The sequence below is a fragment of the Pan paniscus genome, chromosome 8 (genome assembly GCF_029289425.2).
Source record: "Pan paniscus chromosome 8, NHGRI_mPanPan1-v2.0_pri, whole genome shotgun sequence".
NCBI lineage: Eukaryota > Metazoa > Chordata > Mammalia > Primates > Hominidae > Pan > Pan paniscus.
Window position 1 is genome coordinate 34280924 of NC_073257.2, and position 23405 is coordinate 34304328.

Genomic DNA, 23405 nt, shown 5'->3' on the forward strand with positions numbered 1-23405 from the left:
TTATTGTTGGCCTTAAAAAAAAAGTTTGCTTTTTTCCTGTATGTTTTTCTTCATTTAGTACATATATATTATTGTTTTATTCTCCTGTGCATTTTAGGTTTTACCATTACCCAATGTGCCTTTAAATATAGTTTTATTATTTAATTGAAGGTACACATTCCATCCGTGGAAGAAATTGCAGCCAGCTTTAAGATTTTAAATGTTTTTGTGTAAAAAACCTTTTTATTTTGTAATTAATATTTATTTTAAAAACTTGAAAATACAGACAAGTAAATAAATATAAGACAAAAATCATTCATAATCTTCTTATTCAGGCTCATCCAGGTTTTTTTCTGTGTATTTTTGCTTATAGTATATGCTTACAAAAAAGTTGAATCGTTTTCGCTTATATTTTTTGTTTGCTTTTGGAACTTACACAGCTTCTTTTGCGAGTCAATAAATTGTGTTTCTGCTGTATTTTTAATAGATACTAAGTCTGTAATACAAAATATCATGAGATTCAACAAACTGTAAATTTAATTAAGCAACCCTTTGTGGTTGAAGGGCCTAGTTTGGTGTCTGGCATTTAGTATACACTGCTAGCATCTGTGTAAAAGTGTGTGAACATTTTGGAAGCTTCAATAAATACATTGTGTGAAATTGTCCTCTGGAAGTTACACTGTATTAGCTATATGTGAGATTGCTCATAACCCTATATTATGTTAGGTACACTGTGTTACCCTTAAAAAACTTTGCTATTCTTTCTAGTAAAAAAAAAAAAAAATTAAAATGTTTGAAAGAGTTTGAGTACTGGTAAGGTTAATTATTTTAAAGTTTTTTTTTTGAAGATTATTCATGTATGTTAATTGACCTTCCATATCTGTTTATTTTAATATTATAAATTTTTTTACAAAGTGTTTTATGTTAGAGATCATATTATTTTGTCTTGTATGTTTGCTGTGTGTGCTTTTTCCCATAATTTAACATTTGGTTTTTAATTTTGTTACGTCTTCATAGCTTTTGTTGTTAGGATTCTAGCAGGTTAATTTTTTCTAATGCAGAAGTTTACATTTTTGAGGTAATTTACGCAAATGCTCTTTATTGTTTCTGCCTTTGATGCTGTGCAAAGAAAATCTTTATATTAATGCACTTTTTTTTTTTTAGTGCTTTGGAAGTTCGTTTTTAAAAACCTTGTTTTTCTTTTTAATTTTAAAAGCATTAAAACTGACAAACAGGTTGCAGGAATAGTACAAAAGAACTCTTCCTTCCCTAAACCATTTGAGAGTACTTAACCAATATAATATGCTGTCACCCCTGAATACTTCAGAGTTTCCCATAAAGAAGGATACTCTCTTGGGAATATACAATATGCCGTCAAAATAAGGAAATTAACAGCAATACATTATTACTCTCTGATCTTTGGAACCCATTCATGTTTTTGTAGGCATATTCTTTATAGCAGAAGAATCACAAACTGCATTTTGACTCTTTGGTCCTTTTTTTCTTTTTTTCATTATTATTATTATTATTATTATTATTATTTTTTATTGATCATTCTTGGATGTTTCTCGCAGAGGGGGATTTGGCAGGGTCACAGGACAATAGTGGAGGGAAGGTCAGCAGATAAACAAGTGAACAAAGGTCTCTGGTTTTCCTAGGCAGAGGACCCTGCGGCCTTCTGCAGTGTTTGTGTCCCTGGGTACTTGAGATTAGGGAGTGGTGATGATTCTTAAGGAGCATGCTGCCTTCAAGCATCTGTTTAACAAAGCACATCTTGTACCGCCCTTAATCCATTCAACCCTGAGTGGATACAGCACATGTTTCAGATAGCACAGGGTTGGGGGTAAGGTCACAGATCAACAGGATCCCAAGGCAGAAGAATTTTTCTTAGTACAGAACAAAATGAAAAGTCTCCCATGTCTACCTCTTTCCACACAGACACAGCAACCATCCGATTTCTCAATCTCTTCCCCACCCTTCCCCGCTTTCTATTCCACAAAACCGCCATTGTCATCATGGCCCGTTCTCAATGAGCTGTTGGGTACACCTCCCAGACGGGGTGGTGGCCGGGCAGAGGGGGTCCTCACTTCCCAGTAGGGGCGGCCGGGCAGAGGCGCCCCTCACCTCCCGGACGGGGCGGATGGCCGGGCGGGGGGCTGACCCCCCCACCTCCCTCCCGGACGGGGCGGCTGGCCAGGCGGGGGGCTGACCCCCTCACCTCCCTCCCGGACGGGGCGGCTGGCCGGGCAGGGGGCTGACCCCCCCCACCTCCCTCCCGGACGGGGTGGCTGGCCAGGCGGGGGGCTGACCCCCCCACCTCCCTCCCGGATGGGGCGGCTGGCCCGGCAGAGGGGCTCCTCACTTCCCAGTAGGGGTGGCCGGGCAGAGGCGCCCCTCACCTCCCGGACGGGGCGGCTAGCCGGGCGGGGGGCTGACCCCCCCACCTCCCTCCCGGACGGGGCGGCCGGCCGGGCAGAGGGGCTCCTCACTTCCCAGTAGGGGCGGCCGGGCAGAGGCGCCCCTCACCTCCCGGACAGGGCGGCTGGCCGGGCGGGGGGCTGATCCCCCCACCTCCCTCCCGGACGGGGCAGCTGGCCGGGCGTGGGGCTGATCCCCCCACCTCCCTCCCGGACGAGGTGGCTGCCGGGCGGAGACGCTCCTCACTTCCCAGACGGGGTGGCTGCTGGGCGGAGGGGCTCCTCACTTCTCAGACGGGGTGGCTGCCGGGCGGAGGGGCTCCTCACTTGTCAGACGGGGCGGTTGCCAGGCAGAGGGTCTCCTCACTTCTCAGACGGGGCGGCCGGGCAGAGACGCTCCTCACATCCCGGATGGGGTGGCAGGGCAGAGGTGCTCCCCACATCTCAGACCATGGGCGGCCGGGCAGAGACGCTCCTCACTTCCCAGATGGGATGGCGGCCGGGCAGAGGCTGCAATCTCGGCACTTTGGGAGGCCAAGGCAGGCTGCTGGGAGGTGGAGGTTGTAGCGAGCCAAGATCACGCCACTGCACTCCAGCCTGGGCACCATTGAGCACTGAGTGAACGAGACTCCGTCTGCAATCCTGGCACCTCGGGAGGCCGAGGCTGGCGGATCACTCGCGGGTAGGAGCTGGAGACCAGCCCGGCCAACACAGCGAAACCCCGTCTCCACCAAAAAAATACGAAAACCAGTCAGGCGTGGCGGCACACGCCTGCAATCGCAGGCACTCGGCAGGCTGAGGCAGGAGAATCAGGCAGGGAGGTTGCAGTGAGCCCAGATGGCAGCAGTACAGTCCAGCTTCGGCTCGGCATCAGAGGGAGACTGTGGAAAGAGAGGGAGAGGGAGACCGTGGGGAGAGGGAGAGGGGAGAGGGGGGAGGGGGGAGGGGACAGGGGGAGGGGGAGGGGAGGGGGGAGGGGAGAGGGGGAGGGGGGAGGGGAGAGGGAGAGGGAGACTCTTTGGTCTTTTTATTTATTTTTATTTTTGTACAGAGTCTCACTCTATCACCCAGGCTGGAGTGCAGTAGCGCAGTCTCGGCTTACTGCAGCCTCCACCTCCTGGGTTCAAGTGATTCTTGTGCCTCAGCCTCCCGAGTAGCTGGCATTACAGGTGTACACCACCACATCCAGCTAATTTTTTTGTGCTTTTAGTAAAGACAGGCTCTTGCCATGTTGGCCAGGCTGCTCTCGAACTCCTGGCCTCAAGTGATCTGCCTGCCTCAGCCTCCGAAAGTGTTGGGATTACAGGCGTGAGCCACCCCACCCGGGCCTCTTTGGTCTTTTTAAATCTCAAATGGTAACTCAGTCTTTCCCTGAGTTTCAGAAATTTGATACTTTTGAATATTACAGGCCAGTTATTTTGTAGAGTGACCCCCATTTGGATTTGCCTGATGTTTCATCATGATTAAATACAGTTATGTTTTTAGCAGGAGTATCACATATGTGATTCTGTGTTCTTTTCTTTGCATCCTATCAGGTGGTACATAATTTCAGTTTTTCCTTGATCACTTGGTTAAGGTGTGTCTGTCAGTTTTCTCCACAGTGAGGTTAATCTTTTTTCTCTTTATAGTCAGTATGGATTTTGTGGGGGAAGTACTTCATATATAAACATCTTGTTCCTTGTGCCTTTTCCTCACTAATTTTAGCATTCATTGATGTTTCTTGACCTAATTTATGACTAGGATTGATGGCAAGTAGTGGTTTTCTAATTTCACCCTTTCTTTTACATTCATCAGTTGACATTCCACTCTAAGGTGAAGCTTTCTTTACTTGCTGATTATTTGTATTAGTATGGACTTATGCTATTTTATTTTAATGGGTCATATTCCACTAATGTCATTTATTTTGATGTTCATACTGTCTCAGGTTTGCCTGGTGGGACCTCTTTAAGCTGGCTTCTGTGTCTTTTGACCTATCATTTCAGAGAAGCATTTCTCTACTTCTGACACAACAATATAATCTAGGCTCATCTTGTGTTATTCCTGTTGTAGTTCTGAAATCACCATTTCTCTGAGTAACCTTGATTTCTTTTTGGTGAGAATAATATTTAGAAGCCAATGTGGGTGCTAGGTGTGGGTTATTGCTACTCTCAGTCAGCATGGCTAGGAAATGTGTGTTTGTGTGTGTGTGTATTCCTACGGAGATACATATTTCTATAAATTCACATCTATTGTTTCTATATCTATGTAGAAAACTGTGGGCCAGGCGCGATGGCTTATGCCTGTAATCCTAGCATTTTGGGAGGCCGAAGCCAGCGGGATGACTTGAGGTCCAGAGTTCGAAACCAGCCTAGCCAATGAAACCCCGTCTCTACTAAAAATACAAAAATTAGCTGGGCATGGTGCTGCACGCCTGTAATCCCAGCTGCTTGGGAGGCTGAGGCATGACTAGAATCACTTGAGTCCTGGAGGCAGAGAGGGTGCAGTGAGCCAAGATCACACCACTTCACTCCAGCCTGAATAACGGAGTGAGATTCTGTCTCAAAAAAAAAAATTGGCTGGGCCTGCTGACTCACGCCTGTAATCCCAGCACTTTGGGAGACCCAGGCAGGTAGATCACGAGGTCAGGAGTTCAAGACCAGCCTGACCAAGATGGCGAAACCCCGTCTCTACTGAAAAATACAAAAATTAGCCGGGTGTAGTAGCAGGCGCCTGTAATCCCACTACTCAGGAGGCTGAGGCAGGAGAATTGCTTGAACCTGGAAAGCGGAGGTTGCAGTGAGCCGAGATCGCACCACTGCACCTCAGCCTGGGTGACAGAGTGAGACTCCATCTCAAAAAAAAAAAAAAAAAAAATTAGCTGGGCATGGTAGTGGACGCCTGTAATCCCAGCTACTCGGGAGGCTGAGACAGTAGAATTGCTTGAACCTGGGAAGCAGAGGTTGCGGTGAGCCAAGATTGTGCCACTGCACTCCAGCCTGGGCGACAGAATGAGACTCCATCTCAAAAAACAAAAAGAACAAGCTGTGAGGTTACAATACTTTGATTCATTATGTGAATATACATACACACACTAATCTCTATTACTGTATCCATCTCTATATATTGAACTCCATATGCTCATGGCAACTTCTCCAAATCTAGCCCAACAAAACAGGGTTCATTTTAATTTTTTCCCCCATATTTATGATTCTCAGACAGAAACCTGACTCTTAATATTTTTAATAGTTTACTTATTTGATCAAAGTGACCCTGTCTCACTTTGTCACCCAGGCTGGAGTGCAGTGGTGCAGTTTTGGCTCACTGCAGCCTCGACCTCTTGGGCTCAAGCAGTCCTTCCACTTCAGCCCTCTAAGTATGTGGGACTACAGGCGCACCCATCACACCCGGCTAAGTTTTTTGTATTTTTTTTGTAGAGTTGAGGTTTCATCATGTTGCCCAGGCTGATCTTGAACTCCTGAGCTCAAATGATCTGCCTGCTCTGGCCTCCCAAGGTGCTAAGATTACAGGCATGAGCCACTATATGGGCCCAGCCCCATCTCGTGGCTTTAAGACTAAAATGTTCAAGTAGAAAAGGAGCGAAGGTAGACCAAAGAAGGAATTATTTAGATATAAACATTTCATTAGCCTAGAATAATTTTAGAATATGGTAAGATATGTGCCCAACTTTCCCCTCCCACCTGGTTAGTCAACTTTTTCAACACTATTGCTGAATAATCTGTGTTTTCCATAGTGATTTGAAATATTATTTGAATCATTACTAAATTATTGAATACTTGAGTATGTTTCTGGACTTTTTATGTGTTCCTTTGGTGTGTCTATTTTTATCCTGGCACCACACACACTATTTTAAATTATTGTGGCTTTATATACATTTTAGTACATGGTAAGACAAATATTGTCATGTATTTATTTTTCTAGATGAACATTAGGACTAATAAAAGCACAATTTAGACTGTATTAGAGTTACAGTGAAATACTGTTTTAGGGATGAATATATTTTTACAATATTGAATCTTTCCTGAGATAGAACACACACACACACACACACACACACACACACACACAGAGTTAATTGAAACATTTCTTAGAATGAAGAGATAGACACTAAGTTTTAAATTCCTGACTTATGTTCATGAAACATATTACCCTGTTTGTAAAACAAGTCTTGTGTCTACAAATTGTTCACTGGCATGTATTAACGAGATGATAATAAGGCCCCTGATATTCATATTTGTATGAAAGCACTGAATATATTTGCATTTGTCTATATCTAATAAATGTTTATTTTTGCTTGACACTTTATACTAGTTACTTAGATGAGTGCTTAAATTGATTTTTCTTTTCTGGAGAATTGAATCATTTTGAAAAGCAAAATCTTGCAGTTCTGGCTGTAAAAAAATTCTTTTGCTCTTTTTGATACATCAGCTGATTCTCATTTTGAAATTTTCTATTTGACTTCTCTCTGTTGTCTTTGTGTGTTCTCTCTCTCCAGCCCCCCTCTCCCCAACCCTAGTTACACATTCTCTTACACTTGGTATTCTCTTTTTCTCAGGAATAGTAAACTATTATTCATTATATTTGTTTCTTGTGGTCTCTCCTCCCCTCCCACTCCCCTCTTCTTTTTTTTCCAACATGGTCTTGCTGTTGCCCAGCCTGGAGTGCAGTGGTGCAATTACAGCTCACTGTAGCTTCTACTTCCCAGCCTCAAGCAATCCTCCCATCTCAGCCTCCTGAGTAGCTGTGACTACAGGCATGCACCATCATGTCTGGCTACTTTTGTTTTATTTTTTATAGAGATGGGATCTCACTATGTTGCCTAGGCTGGTCTTGAACTCTTGGATTCAAACAACCCCCCTGCCTTGGCCTCCCAAAGTGTTGGAATTACAAGCGTGAGCCACCATGCCTGGCCTCTTTGTGTCTTTTGTGCTTGTCAAATTGATATATTATTTGCTTTCTTACTCTCAACAGTTCCAAGACTCAAACACCTATTTATTTGATAAGGACTGTGGAAGAATGACACTATAATATCCCTCACTGTTATTTCTTTTCTCTTAGCTACCAAAGGCAGCAAGCATTCCAATCTAAACTTTTGGAAATGGCAGTGTATAGTAGCAGCTTAAAATTGTTCATGAGATTAAAATCTATAATCTCACTCACCAACATTGCCTATCTCAGGGCTTTTCTTTTTGTAATATTTATTTATTTAGAGATAGAGTCTTACTCCATCACCCCAGGGTGGAGTGCAGTGGACAGTTATGTCTCACGATAGCCTCAAACTGCTGGCCTCAAGCAATCAGTCCTCCCACCTCAGTCTCCTGAGTAACTAGGAGTACAGGTGCCACCACCACACCTAGTTTTTAAAAAAATCTTGGTAGAATTGGTAGAGAGACAGCATCTTGCTATATATAGCCCAGGCTGGTTGTGAACTCCTGGCCTCAAGTTATTCTTCGACCTCAGCCTCCCAAAATGCTGGGATTACTGTCAGCCACTATGCCTGGCCCTATCTCCGTTTTTTGTTTTTGTTTTTAATATTTATTTGGCTTCTGGAGTACTCTAGATGATAGGTATTTAATATAATCTGATAAGAAATTGATTGGGAGATTTTACAAAAACTGATACTTCAGGGAAGGTTACATTGCTGGGCAACATGGTATTAAAATAAGACAGGTCAAATTTGAGAAATCTGTGATTCTACAGGTTACCCTACAGGTAACTGACTCAATGTCTCAGTCCTAAATTTCCAGGAGAGCAATTCTGGTATAAGCACCTGGATTTAGAAGCTATTTTCACCTAGACAAACATGAGTACCTAGGCACCATTCCATTATTAGAAATTGAGCATAGATGCTAATTTCTAGAAAAGAGAGATGGGTTGTCCAGGTGGGCAACAAGTTGCAGTTTTGATCAGGCTGCTGCTGCTGGTGGTTTATCCAGCTACAAAATTCCAGGATACACAGTTTGCCTCTTTCTCCCCTACCCCCAGCTGGCTCCCCCATTATAGGTCAAATTTATTTTTTATTTTTTGAAAGTTGGTAGCATTGACATATCCTGGAATTGTGACCATTTAAATTCTCAGATAACACACCATGTGATAATCTTTTTATAGGGTTATGTCAAGAATCTTTTGTATATACCACCTCTTCCCCACAGTGATGAAGAAACAAAGGAATGCATGTTAGTTGCAAAAAGTCTGAGTGAAATAGACTCCTAGACTAACTTATCTTATGTGACACTAGGGGCATATAGATCATTTTTAAGGGAATATAAGTAACTGTGATGATTAATGTTTTCAAATTGGTTTTAATTTTTTGAAACTGTTGTTGTGCCATGTAATCCATTATGGTTTTCTTCACATAAACATTTAAATGGAGTTTTTTCCTTTATCTAAACTCTTTTTTTTTTTTTTTTTTTTTTTTTGAGACAGTGTCTTGCTCTGTCGCCCAGGCTGGAGTGCAGTGGCGCAATCTCGGCTCACTGCAAGCTCCACCTCCCAGGGTTCACACCATTCTCCTGCCTCAGCCTCCCAAGTAGCTGGGACTACAGGTGCCCTCCACCACGCCCGGCTAATTTTTTTTTGTATTTTTAGTAGAGACGGGGTTTCACCATGTTAGCCAGGATGGTCTAGATCTCCTGACCTGGTGATCCACCCGTCTCGGCCTCCCAAAGTGCTGGGATTACAGGCGTGAGCCACCGCGCCCGGCCTATCTAAACTCTTAACCACAAAATTTTTTTCTTTTTTTTTGAGATGGAATCTCACTCTTTCCCAGGCTGGAATGCAGTGGTGCGATCTTGGCTCACTGCAACCTCCTCCTCCCGAGTTCAAGCCATTCTCCTGTCTCAGCCTCCCGAGTAGCTGGGATTATAGGTGTCCACCACTGTGCTCGGCTAATTTTTTTTTTTTTTTTGTATTTTTAGTAGAGGCGGGGTTTCACCATGTTGGCCAGGCTGGTCTCAAATTCCTGATATCAGGTGATTTGCCCACCTTAGCCTCTGAAAGTGCTGGGATTACAGATGTGAGCCACTGTGCTGGCCTTGATCAATTTCTTTTATGCCTGATACAAAGAAGAGCTTTGGGGCTTATTTCCAATTTTATTCAAATGTTTTCTAATTTGTCTGCTTCTGCTTTTAAAGCTTTAATACTTAATCTACTTATTATAACATTCTTTTATTAAGAATTTCTGAAATTGTCAAATATATAAAACAGTAAGCAATAATATAACAAACACCCTGTGTAGATTCATCACCCAATTCTAACACATGACCAGCTCATAGCCAATTTTTCATACACCCCCTGTAGTAGGGCCGCTGTAACAAAATATCACAAACTGGGTGACTTGAAGCAGCAGAAATTTCTTCTTACAATTAAAGAGGCTACAAGTCTGAAATCAAGATATCAGCTGGGTGGATCCTTTTGAGAACTCTTAAGGGAAATCTGTTCCATGCTTCCTAGCTTCTAGTGATGGATGTCAGTGGTTGACAGTTTTTGTTTTTTTGTTTTTTTTTTTTAGTCACCCTAATCTCTGCTTCTATCTTCACATTCCATTCTTCCTTTTTCTGTGTCTTCATATGGCTATCTTCTTATTAGGAGACCAGTCATATTGGATTAGGGTCCTGCCCTACTCCATCATGTGACCTCATCCTAATTACATTTGCAATGATCCTTTTTCCAAATAAGGTTACTGTGTAAGATACTGGGTGTTAAGGACTTCACATACATTTTTTGGGGACCACAGTTCAACCCATAGCAGTCTGCCTTCTGGACCCCCCAAAATTTATGTTCTTTCCACATACAAAATAGGTGTGCTGTATCCCAATAGCCCCCAAAAGTGTTAATCCATTTTGATGTAAACTCTATAAGTAAGTCTCACATCTTACCTGAATATAATAAACTCAGAAAGTCCCAAATCTCATCTTCTGAGTCATCGGAATTGGCGATGGATTAAGACTTTGGTTAATCCTGAAGCAAAATTTCTATCTCTGCTGGGCATCTCTGGTGGCTCAGGCCTGTAATCTCAGCACTTTGGGCAGGCAGATGACCTGAGGTCAGGAGTTCAAGACCAGCCTGGCTAACACAGTGAAACCTGTCTCTACTAAAAATGCAAAAATTAGCGAGGTGTAGTGGCACACACCTGTAGTCCCAGCTACTCGGGTGGCGGAGGCAGGAGAGTCGCTTGAAGCTGGGAGGCAGAGGTTGCAGTGAGCCGAGACTGTGCCATTGCACTCTAGCCTGGGTGGCAAGAGTGAGACTGTTTAAAAATAATAATAATAACTTCTATTTCTAAAGCTGTGATACATAGAAAACAAGTTATCTGTTTCTGAGATGCAGTGGTGGGACAGGTGAAGAAGCATTCCCATTCCAAAAGAGATAAATTGGAAGGAGAAAAGGGGTTTAAAGCAGGTTTGTAAGTCTGCAGGACAAATTCCATTCAGTTCTGAGACTTGAAAATAGTTCTCTGTGGCTTGATATTCCGTTCTCTAGGTGCATTGACATGGCCTTACCCCTTGGTCCTGGATTGGCAGCCTGCCCATTTTTTTTTTTCTTATGACTGCTTAGTTCCTGTTTTTTGTTTTTTTTATTTCTACCTTTTTAATCTTAAGTACAGATGCTTCTTGAGTTATGATGAGCTTACATTCTGATAAGGCAGGAGTATTATTTGAGTCCAGGAGTTTGACGCTTTAGAGTGTGATTATTGCACCTGTGAACAGCCACTTCACTGCAGCCTAGGCAACATAGTGAGACCCCATCTCTTTAAAAAAAAAAAAGAAAGAAAGAAAGAAATATACCTTATTTATTTAACATCTTGGCTTAGCCTAGTCTACCTTAAACTTGCTTAGAACACTTACATAGCCTACAGTTGGGAAAAATCATCTGTCTACACAGTTCACTGGACAAGCAAGCATTGGTTGTTTAGTCTCATGATGGCGTGGCTGACTGGGAGTTGTGGCTTGCTGCCGCTGCCCAGCATCACAAGAGAATATTGTACTGATGTGTATCAGGTTTGCATCATGGTGGTAAAGTTGAAAAACTGTAAGTAGAATGATTTTAAGTTGGATACCATCTATAGATACTTTCTAGTATGCCATTTTCATTTCTTTTATTTTTCATTGTTATTTTATTTTATATATTTTTTTGAGATAGGGTCTTGCTCTGTCACCCTGTTTGGAGTGCAGTGGCACTGTCACGGTCACTGCAACATCAACCTCCCGGGTTCAAGTGATCCTCCCCGCTCAGCCTCACAAGCAGCAGGGACTACAGCCATATGCCATCATGCCTAAGTTTTTTATTGTTTATAGTGACTGGGTATGTTGCCCAGGCTGGTGTCAAACTCCTGGGCTCAAGCTATCCTCCTGCTTTAGTCTCCCAAAGTGCTGGGAACTACAGGTGTTTGGCTCACTGGCCTGGCCTTTATGATTTTTAAAACGATTTTTCTTGGGTTATTTTCTTAGTGGTAGTTGTAGGGCTTACTGTCTTTATCTTAACTTGCTAGACTGTACTTAATTTTAGTAAGATGTATAAGCATATCTTTTTTTTCTTAAGCATATCTCATTTTATTGGGCTTCTTTTTATTGTACTTCACAGGAATTGCATGGTTTTTTTCTTTTTTACCAAATTGAAGTTTTGCGGGAACCCTGGAGTAAGCAAGTCTATCCGTTTCATTTTTCCAACAGCATGTACTCACTTAGTGACTCTTTGTCCCTTTTTGTTAATTCTCATATTATTTCACACATTTTCATTATTATATCTGTTATGGTTATGTATGATCCGTGACCTTTGACGTTACTGTGAGGTGAAGTTAATAAATGTTGTATGTGTTCTGACTGCTGTACCAGCTGGCTGTTCCCTCATTTCTCTCTACTCTCCTTAGGCCTCCTTGTTCCCTAAGACACAACAATATTGAATGTAGACCAATTAGTAACCCTTTGACAAGGTACATAGTCACCTAAGAGCTCTGTTGAAGATGTACAAGAAAATGTTCTTTTCCTACCTGCTAACAACATCCGTCCTGCAGTCTGTGGATCCAGGAGTCAATTTGACGTAGAGGTCTGATTTAAGAAACACCTTTCGAAAGGCTATGGCTGCTATACAGAGGGTGATTCCTCTGATGGATCTGGGCAAAGTACATTGAAAACTTTCTGGAAAGAATTCACCATTCTGGGTACCATTAAGAACATTTGTGTTTTGTGGGAGGAGGTCAAAATATCAACATGAACCGGAGTTTGAAAGAAGTTGATTCTGTCCTGCATGGATGACTGAGAGATTCAAGACTTTGATGGAGGTTGCAGATGTGGTGGCCAATAGCAAGAGAGCTAAAATTAGAAGTGGAGCCTGAAGATGTGACTGAATTGCTGCAATCTCATGGTCAAACTTGAATGAATATCTTCTCATAGATGAACAAAGAAAGTGCTTTCTTGAGATAGAATCTATTTCCTGTGAAGATGGTGTAAACATTGTTGAAATGATAACAAAGGATGTAGAATATGCCCTATACTTAGTTGATAAAGTGGCAGCAAGGTTTGAGAGAATAGGCCCCAATTTTGAAGAAAGTTTTACTGTAGGTAAAATGCTGTCAAACAGCAGCACATACTACAGAGCAATGTTTTATGAAAGGAAGAGTCAATTGATATAGCCAACTTTATTGTTATAAATGGCTGGGTGTGGTAGTTCACACCTTTAATCCCAGCCCTTTTGGAGACAGTAGGATTGCTTGAAGCCAGGAGTTTGAGACCACCCAGGGCAATATAGCAAGACCTTGTCTCTACTTGAAAGGTAGTGAAAGTGCCACAACCACCACCTCATTGAGTCAGAAGCCATCGACACTGAGGCAGGACTTTTTAACAGCAAAAAGATAAAGACTTGTAGAGAACAGTTTTCTCCTGTAAAGCTCCATTGCCCTCTTCCACATTTTGCTATTATTATAATAAACATTATAAATGTTAAAAACTCAACAGTATGTTGTTAAACTTATTGTTTTATGTACTCTATGCTTTTTTTTTTTTTTTTTTTGAGATGGAGTTTTGCTCTTGTTGCCCAGGCTGGAGTGGAATGGCACGATCTCGTCTCACCACAACCTCCGCCTCCTGGGTTCAAGCAATTCTCACACTTCAGCCTCCTGAGTAGCTGGGATTACAGGCATGCGTCACCACGCTCAGCTAATTTTGTATTTTTAGTAGATACACGGTTTCTCCATGTTAGTCAGGCTGGTCTCGGAACTCCTGACCCCAGGTGATCCGCCCACCTTGTCCTCCCAAAATGCTGGGATTACAGGCGTGAGCCACCCCTGGCTAGGTGTTAATTCTTCATTATAGCTTTGTCCCAATCCTGTTTCATTGTATTATTGTCACATTTGTATATGTTACAGTCTTGGCAATACAATTTGTAGACATTGTTTAATTCAGCTATTTAAATTAAATAGATAAGAGAAGAATGAAGAAGAAATACCTAATCACACTGTCTTACTTCCTACATGGTCCTTATCAGAGCTGTTTGTTTTTCATGTAGATTGCAATTGCTGTTTGGTGTCACTTGATTTTAGCTAAAATAATTTCCTTTAGTATTTCTTTTTTGTCACATCTGGAGCAAGAAAATCTCTAAATTTTTATTTTAAAATGTTTATATTTTGCCTTTATTTTTGAAAGACAGTTTTGCTAGTTACAGGATTCTTGATTTACAGGTGTTTTTTTTTTCTTCTTTTTTTTGGGTATTTTGAATATGTTATTCCATTGCCTTCTGGCCTCCATAGTTCCTGATTGGATCTCAGGTGTTAATTTTATTGTATTTATCTTACATGTGGCAGGTCATTTTTCTTGTTCTGTTTTAAGAGTTTTCTCTTTATTTTTGGCTTTTTTTTTTTTTTTTTTTTTGAGACAGGGTCTTGCTCAGTTGCCCATGCTGGAGTGCAGTGGCACGATAAAGGCTCAGTGCAGTTACTGATCTCCTGGGCTCAAGCCATCCTCTCACCTCAGCTTCCTGAGTAGCTGGGACTACAGGCTTGCACCATCACGCCTGGATAATTTTTTTTTTTTTTTTTAAAGTAGAGGTGAGGTTTTGCTATGTTGTCCAGGCTGGTGTTGAACTCCTGGGCTCAAGCAGTCCTCCTGCCTCAGCCTCTCAAAGTGTTGAGATTACAGATGTGAGTTACCACTCCTAGCCACTTTCATTATTTTTAATGTGAATCTCTTTGTTTTCATCTTATTTTGAGTTTGTTGAGATTTTTGGATGTATAATTTTTTTAAAATCAAATTTTGGAAGTTTTCAGCACTAGATTTTCAAATGTAGTTTCTATCTCCCTTTCTCTTCTTCTGGTTATTGATACATATGTAAATTTAATGGTGTCCCACATTTTTTTCAGGCTGTTCTTTAGGTTGTATAATCTAAGGAAAAAACCATCCGTTAGGTTATGTAATCTCTATTGATCTCTTCTTAAGTTTGCTAATTTTTTTCTTCTCCCAATTAAATCAGCTTTTGAGTCTTTTAAATAAAATTCAAACTCCAGATTTTCCATTTGTTTGAGGTCTTTGTCTCCTAAGTCCAACATCTGGGTACTCTCAAAGACAGTTTTTCTTACTGCTCCTTTTTCCTGTGTGTGTTCTTTATTTTTTAATTTTTTTGTTGAATACCTATTTTAGGTAATATAGCCCTTCTGGATAATGATTCTTTCTTCTCCCTGTGTGTCTTACTGTTGTTTGTTTGGTCATTTATTTGTTTAATCACTTTGCCAGACTGATTTTCTGAAGTCTATTTTTCCAATAGTATACAACCTCAGATGGCCCTGCTCAAACAAATGTAGGACCCACCTTCCCTCCACCAGTTCCCCATTTTTTTTAGCTTGACCTCCTAGGATTGCCACACCTTGGGGCCACATAAACCACTTATTGTCCTTAACCTCTTAGCCAGTTACATTTTCACCCTTTCCTTTTGGAGGTGTTTGTTGTTTAGACACTATTTTCCAAGGATATCAGAGGTTATTTTCCAATCATTTCTTAGAGGGTGTACAATTGAGCTTATGCACAGTCTTTTGACCGTTAGGTATGAATGTGATTTTACTTTGAAGTTTGACTTTTGAGGAATTGCCCCGGGTCAGAGTAACTAACTTTTCAGCCAGTTTTTGATCAGAGGTTGTGCTGTAGCCCCCTGAGCTTTATTGATTGATGCATTTGTATTTGGCTTAGGGAATGCTTTTAGGTTCGTCACAAATCCTGATACAATTTCTCCTCATTGGGTGCAGCCTAGTTCATGTGCACAACATTCTAGAACCCCAGGGATGAGTGTGATCCCAGGAGGGCCCTTCTTGCTTTTTCTAGTTCACTCTGTTAATCTTCTGGCTGTTCAGTTGTTGTACTTGTTTCTCCTTGTAACTATCGTTCTTGTCCTAATTGCTAACAAGTGTCCATTGTTTTGTTTTTTCCCTCTGACTTAAATTGTAGTGAGTACACTGGAAAATAGAATTCAGGTACTCTTTATTAGTTTTCTTTTTTTTCTTACTTGTTTTTGTTTGACAAATCATAATTGTGTATGTTTGCAGAGTACAGTGTGATGTTTTCTCTCTCTCACACACACACACGCACACACACAGATTGTGAATTCTCCATTATTTTTGACAAAAACCTTAAGCATGAACTCTAAGCCTGTTAAAAAACAAAGTCTGTCCTCAGGCAGAGCTGCTGAATTCTTTGGTTCTTACAGTCCCCTTAAGTGTACACCCTCTGCCCTACTGCTCTGGAACTGGGGATGGGACGAGTAGCCTTCTTCTGAAGAGACACTCTTGCTCTATAAGAGGGTATTGAGAGAAGGGAAGGGTATGATAGCTTCTTGTTTTTCCAGTTTGTTTCTCATAATTAATATGGAACTTTCCACTCTACTAAAAGCTGGGGCAGGGATGATAGGGCCCTAGCATTCTTGGCTTTTTGTGAGGATGGGGATCTGTGAATGGGAGCTACCAGGTCTGAGTTGAATCAGAGACACTGGCAGCCTGGCCGTCATAGGGTAAAACTATAGTCCTAGACTAGAAGCTGAGTTGGAGGGAGCCCTCATCTTCTTGGCCACACCATCTAGAGTGGACCATCTGTCATAGGGAGCTGTTGGGGTGGTGATGCTGGGAGCAAGTTGTGACTTAAATGCTATAGACTCTTAGTGTCATTATTGAGATTTAGTAGATTTACTTGGGTAAATTTTTTTCTGTATGTCGGTAGGACAATTCCAGAGACTACTTGACTGTTTTTCACCTGTGAAATGGTTACTTCTCTGGGGAGGAGATCTCCCATTCTGGATGTTTCACCCCCCTTCTTTTTTTTTTTTTATAAATAAAAATTATCATATTTTTAAGTTTTATGGGATGGTTAAGTAATGATTTCTATTCACTGCCAGCTCTTTGGAAGTTACTGAGGTATTTGAGGCCTCTTTTGCATATTTTCCCCAAATTTTGCCATATAGAGTGTTATTGTTTCAATGTGCTCTATTCTTTTTAAATTTTTTTGATCATTTGTAGGCAAAAATGCATGCTAAATTCTTCCATTGTAACTAGTACTTAGGAATACTTTTATTCAGTGTGTCTAGATAGGTTTTGTTGTTATTTGGGACTTTACTTTTTAGAGGTATAAAATGATGTTTGTAATTCAGTTGAGTCTGAATCCTAGTTTTTCTTTCTTTTTTCTTTTTTTTTTTTTTTTCCTTTTTTTGAGATGGAGTTTCTCTCTTGTTGCCCAGGCTGGAGTGCAATGGCATGATCTTGGCTCACTGTAACTTCCACCTCCCTGGTTCAAGCGACTCTCCTGCCTCAGCCTCCTGAGTAGCTGGGATTACAGGCATCTGCCACCATGCCCGGCTATTTTTTTGTGTGTGTGTGTGATTTTAGTACAGACAGGGTTTCACCATGTTGGCCAGGCTGGTCTCGAACTCCTGACCTCAGGTGATCCACCCATCTCGGCCTCCCAAAGTGCTGGGATTACAGGTGTGAGCCACCACGCCCAGAGAATCCTAGGTTTTCAATAGAGGAGTTGAAATCATGTACCTAGTTAGATAATTAGTTTTTTTTTTTTTTTTCTGTGTCCTTGTAAATATTGTTGCATGGTGTTATTTGGCACCACAGTGCAGAGTGAATGAAACCATTTGGTTGTGTTGAAGTTGGGCTAGGTTATGCTTTATTACTATTTAGAAATTAGTTTCTTTTTCAACATGTATCACCTGATTATATGTAGTTAGACATAACTTTTTGTATCCTCAACTTGCAGTCTGCTGATTTTATTCCTTATACACCGATACTTACAGATTGTTGTTTTTGCAGTTCAGTCTTCTGTCACATGACCAGCCATGATTTTGAGCTGTGAGAAGTTAATATTGCGTATTAGTTACTTGCACATGGAAAATGGAAGATGTCAGTCAAAGTTTCTCGGGGTGTTCATTGCCTTTGTATCTCTTGGGCATTTCTGACCTACTTAGCTAAAGTATCTTCTTCTGTAGCCCACATATGTCAGCTTGGTGGGGCTGAATGACAGCCTACCCGTATAGGATTCCTCACAGACAGTGGAAATGAATGACCTAAACCTTGCTAATTTGTGTAGGGCTGTTATTTGTCTCTTAGGTTCCAATACCCTGTTTCAAACCCTCTTAGATATGATTACTTCCTGCAGAGGGGAAAGATAAACATTGTTTTTACACCCTTGTTACAGGAATCAGTTTTGATGACAAGGTGTTGGGAAGAAGAGGTGTGGTAGACTGTGTCCTGGCCCGCCAGCCTCAGTGCCTGGGAAGAGTCTTCCTGTCTTGCAAAGTTTGTGAGACTGATGAAGATAATGCCTTTGTGAATTTTTTTAATAGGATTATTTGTATGTCTTTGTTTATATTTTTCTGTTTCTTTATATGCAAAAATTAGATTATTGTCCAAAATGAATTCATATTTTGAGTTAAGATAGGTTACTTAGTATACCTGATCTTCATTTCTGAAGATAATTGTAAAATTCTGATTCATGTTAAGAACATGTATGATTTTTGTCTTTTTTTTTTTTTCACCCCAAGACTTGCTACATTTGTGATGAACAAGGAAGAGAAAGCAAAGCAGCCACTGGTGCTTGCATGACATGTAATAAACATGGATGTCGACAGGCTTTCCATGTAACATGGTAAGGATGTTTCCATTGTTGCACAGAACTGAACTTGGTAAATACCTTGCGCAACAATCATAAGTTAAAGACTTAGATACTCAAACATTAATTATGGTAAACTTTATTGGTATAGTTTCTATGTTCACATTTACTTATTTGTAATAAAGATAATTTTAATAACTGAATGTATTTACCAGAGTGATTTTGCAATAAGTGGACTCTGGTTCTGATGTTTTATTCTCTGTAAGCTTCAGTTTCGTCTTGTTTAAAATTTTGGTATTGATTACCTATCCTTCGATTTGTTATTATGATTAAATGAGCTAATCTAGGTAAGCTTAGTGCAGTGTCTGAATACAAGGATTCGGTGAATGATAGTACTTCCTTACCTTCTGTGTCTCAAGTGAGAAGTAGTGTAACCACTGTCATTCTCAATATTACAATGGCGACTTCTCAAAAACTTATTTAAGATACTCTTTCATGCCGGGTGCAGTGGCCCACACCTGTAATCCCAGCACTTTGGGAGGCCGAGGTGGGTGGATCACCTGAGGTCAGGAGGTCCAGACCAGCCTGGCCAACATGGCAAAACCGTGTCTCTACTAAAAATACAAAAATTAGCCAGGTGTGGTGGCACATGCCTGCAATCCCAGCTACTTGGAAAGCTGAGGCAAGAGAATCGCTTAAACCTGGGAGGTGGAGTTTGCAGTGAACCGAGATTGCGCCATTGAACTCCAGCCTGGCGACAAACCAAGACTCTGTCTCAAAAAAAAAAAAAAAAAAAAAAAAGATATTCTTTCAGTAACAAAATTTCAAGGGCAAAAATTATTTACAACAATATATTTTACATAATAGGTAACAGTTCCAAATAAAAAGTTTGGGAATAATCTGTGCACTAATTTTAAGAATCAGTCTATGCTTCACTGCCAGTGTAAGTACATGCTCATTTCCTGAGTTTTTAGTGTGTGGTTATATGAAATCTGTTTTATACTACTATTGTGAAATGGAAAACGGGTTTTGACTTTTATAAATTCTCGTAATGACTGTACCAAATTTCTCAAAGATGAAAGTAGTTTTTGGGGTATGAGATCTGTATACTAATATAATTTTGGAATGTTAAAAGTGTGAAAGGTCAAATTGAAAAGATGGTGATTAGAACTTCAGCGTTTTGTGTTTTTAAAAATGAATATGCTAGGCACTGTGGCTTACGCCTGTAATCCCAGCACTTTGGGAGACAGAGGTGGGCAGATTGCCTGAGCTCAGGAGTTCAGAGCCACCCTGGGCAAGGTGGTGAAACCCCATCTCTACTACAAATACGAAAAAATTAGCCGGGCATGGTGAAGCATGCCTGTAATCCCTGCTACTCGGGAGGCTGAGATGGGAGAATTGCTTGAGCCCCGGAAGGCCGAGGTTGCAGTGAGCTGAGATCATGCCACTGTACTCTGGCCTGGGTGACAGAATGAGACTCCATCTCAAAAAAAAAAACAAAAAACAAAAAACAAACAAAACGAATATTAGCTGGGTGCAGTGGCTATGCCTATAATCCCAGCACTTTAGGAGGCCAAGGTGGGAGGATTGCTTGAGTTAAAGAGCAGCCTGGGCAACATAGCAACACACCTCATCTCTACTAAAAATAAAAACAAAATTAGCCAGGTGTGATGGTGTACTCCTGTAGTCCCAGCTATTTGGGAGGCTGAGGTGGGAGGATTGCCTGAGCCCAGGAGGTTAAGGCTGCAGTGAGCTTTCATTGCACCACTGCACTCCAGCCTGGGTGACAGAACGAAACCCTGTCTCAAAAAAAAAAAAAAAAGAATATTGTAACATTAGGTTTCATTTTCATTTCTTCCATTGCTTTTTACTGAAAAGCACAATTTATGTTTATCTCGCTTATTGTGCTGTGACTTAAAGCACTTAGAGTTGCAAATTTAGTCTTGAGTGAATGCATGTTTTCCTTGTAAGGTTATGTAATCTGCATCCATGGGCTAAATACCATCACTTCGGCCCTTTAGAGGAATGGCCTTTCCATTTGTACGTGTGACAGATTGAAAAAGTAAAACAAAGTGTTAACTGATGGGGTGGGATTGAGGGGGAAGAGAATGTATCTTAAACTTAATATCTATTTGGAGACATAAAACATGTATACATCTTCATCCTAATAGAGATGTGTGAAGAGTTTGTTTTAAGCCATAAACATAACTTTTAAAGAAGATCAGTTGCAGGTTGGAGTGAAATACACTTGGTCACAGCGAGAATAAAGCTTTTTATTTTCTCATTTTTTTCTTAGGAGATGTTATTTTCTCAGAGCATGAATGATTGGAAGTAAATTTTATTTGCTTATATATACAGGTACTGTGATTTTAGTATATCAATAAATATACTTGGCTTTTATTTTCAGCGCTCAGTTTGCCGGACTGCTTTGTGAAGAAGAAGGTAATGGTGCCGATAATGTCCAATACTGTGGCTACTGTAAATACCATTTTAGTAAGCTGGTAAGAATTTCTCTTGGATTTAATGAAATGATTATGATTAGTTTTGACAATAGAATGACACTGTTTTATTAAAAAAAGCATATAACAGTTCCTTTTTCCTTGAGTTTTTGGCTGGAGATTGTGTTTAGCATGTTCTTTATTGGAAGTAAATAGATCTGTTAATAGTAATTTTAAAAGATTTTGCTTGCTTCGGTGTATTTGTAAAGGTGAATATTCTAAAGTACTCTCATTTAGAATATATATTAGTATTAGGCCGGGTGTTGTGGCTCACACCTGTAATCCCAGCACTTTGGGAGGCCAAGGCGGGTGGATCACCTGAGGTTGGGAATTGGAGACCAGCCTGACCAGCATGGGGAAACCTCGTCTCTATTAAAAATACAAAATTAGCGGGGTGTGCTGGTGCATGCCTGTAATCCCAGCTACTTGGGACGCTGAGGCAGGAGAATTGCTTGAACCCAGGAGGTGGAGGTTGCAGTGAGCCGAGATCCTGCCATTACACTCCAGCCTGGGAAACAAGAATGAGACTCCGTCTCAAAAAAAAAAAAAAAAAAAAAGAAAAAAAAATAAAATATATAAATATTGATAGTGAATGTTGGTATACATTTAGTGAAAAAATTAATCTGTAGGAAACTGTTTATATTTTTAATGTCTTTAGTTAATTGGATTTTTGGTGCCAATTTTACATTTTGTGATTATCACTTTGTTTCTCATTTTCTGCTTAATTACTATTACCCATTTATTTATTTTCATTTTTATTTACTGGGAAATAGTAAAACTGAAGTAAGGCTGTTTTGTAACTTGCTTAAAAACCTTCAGAAAAATATATTTAAATACAACTTTGGGAATTCTTTAGATTTGGTCACTATTTGCTGTCACACAGGATCATGGTGATTGAGTTAGTAACATTTGATTGGGTGTTACATATTTGTATCCATGTTCCTTTGAAGGGTCAGTATGTCTGAAGTCCCGAGTATCTACTTCTCATTCTTTTTAATGGTAGATATTAATACACTGAAGGTTTAAGGCTTCTTTATTTTTCTTTTAGTTTCTAATTTTTAAATTATTATATTTCCCTTGTGAATGGGGCTATTTCTTTTGAAAATAAATACTACAAGGGGCCCCTGTTTTATGAAATGAGCAGTTTAGGACTCTAATATTTTGGTTCTTGTATACGAATTACTTAAGAGTGTGTATCTGTATATCCTTTGATGCTGAATGCTTTATTTTAATGACTTAACAAAAATTTTGAGATTATAAAATTGAAAATTTTTCTTCCTAGGTGTAATAAGCATATTGAAATACTCATTTTCTAAATGAGAGATGATATAAATAAAAAAATGGATTTTGAAGTTTGTGCAAATAGAATTTTCTTATTGCTAATTATAGACATGATGTTATCCCACTTGATAGTTGGGAAAAATATCTGTTTAATAATTTAATAAGATTGTATAATCTTTACATTTGCATGGAATTTGAACTTCTTTATAGTCATTTTTATCTAGTTTACACCAATTAGATGTGGTACCAACTTTTAAACACCTCAAATAACTCTCACCTTCATACTTAATTATGCAATGGTACAAGTGTTTTAAACAGAAATGTGTGATGCTTTTTAGTAATGCTTTGAAAAGTGCATGAGTCTAATACTGACATTTCCTTTAATTTTTAAATTTTTTTCTTTATTTGCTCTATCAAATAAAATGTGCAGGAATTATTTATTGAACTGCAGAGATAAATTTTTAGAAAACTGTATACCTTAATACTGATGGTATAAGATTAAAAGTCTTTTTGCTTTTCCTAGTGGCATAAAGTAACACTTCAAATATTTACCTTTCTATTCTTCTAGTCTTGGCACCCTTTTTTAATACGGCATTTTCTCTTTTTATTGAAACTTTTTATTTTTAAGCTGATGTTGAAAATATATAGTAGCTTATTTGAAAATAGATGATCTGTTTTCACACATTTTAATTAATTTATAAAAATATGGCATTAATGTTTAGATTTTCTTTTATAATGCAATGGATGATATATGAATGGTGTCTAAACTGGATTATATAGATTGAAATAGACTTTTAAACATTTCAGTAGACATTAAAAATACTTTATAGTTGAATTGGTTTAAGCCTAACAAAAAGATTCGTTTAAAAAGTTTTATATACATATACATATATGTATATATATTTTCTTTTTTAGAAAAAGAGCAAACGGGGATCTAATAGGTCATATGATCAAAGTTTAAGTGATTCTTCCTCTCACTCTCAGGATAAACATCATGAGAAAGAGAAAAAAGTAAGTGGATTTGTTGTTGCTAAATTTGTAGCACATCTGCTTAATAGAATTTTTGTTTTGCCTTTTTAGATAAAATTACATTCTTGATAGTTAAATGGAGACATTGAAATATAGAAACATTTTGGCTAATAAAGAGTATT

At 39.8% G+C, this 23405-nt stretch overlaps 1 protein-coding gene across 17 annotated transcripts in view; it reads left to right on the forward strand.

The window, feature by feature from the left end:
* Positions 1–23405, forward strand: part of MLLT10 (MLLT10 histone lysine methyltransferase DOT1L cofactor) — a 221021-nt gene that overhangs the window by 71440 nt on the left and 126176 nt on the right. For 13 of the 17 annotated variants that reach the window (XM_034930078.3, XM_034930079.3, XM_034930075.3 and 10 more), the window contains 3 exons: positions 18408–18511; positions 20883–20976; positions 23170–23265. In XM_034930078.3, the coding sequence (XP_034785969.2) occupies positions 18408–18511; positions 20883–20976; positions 23170–23265 (294 nt within the window). The remainder of the gene's footprint in view (positions 1–18407; positions 18512–20882; positions 20977–23169; positions 23266–23405) is intronic. The other 4 variants (XM_063607286.1, XM_063607285.1, XM_055092465.2 and 1 more) reach the window with 1 other exon arrangement.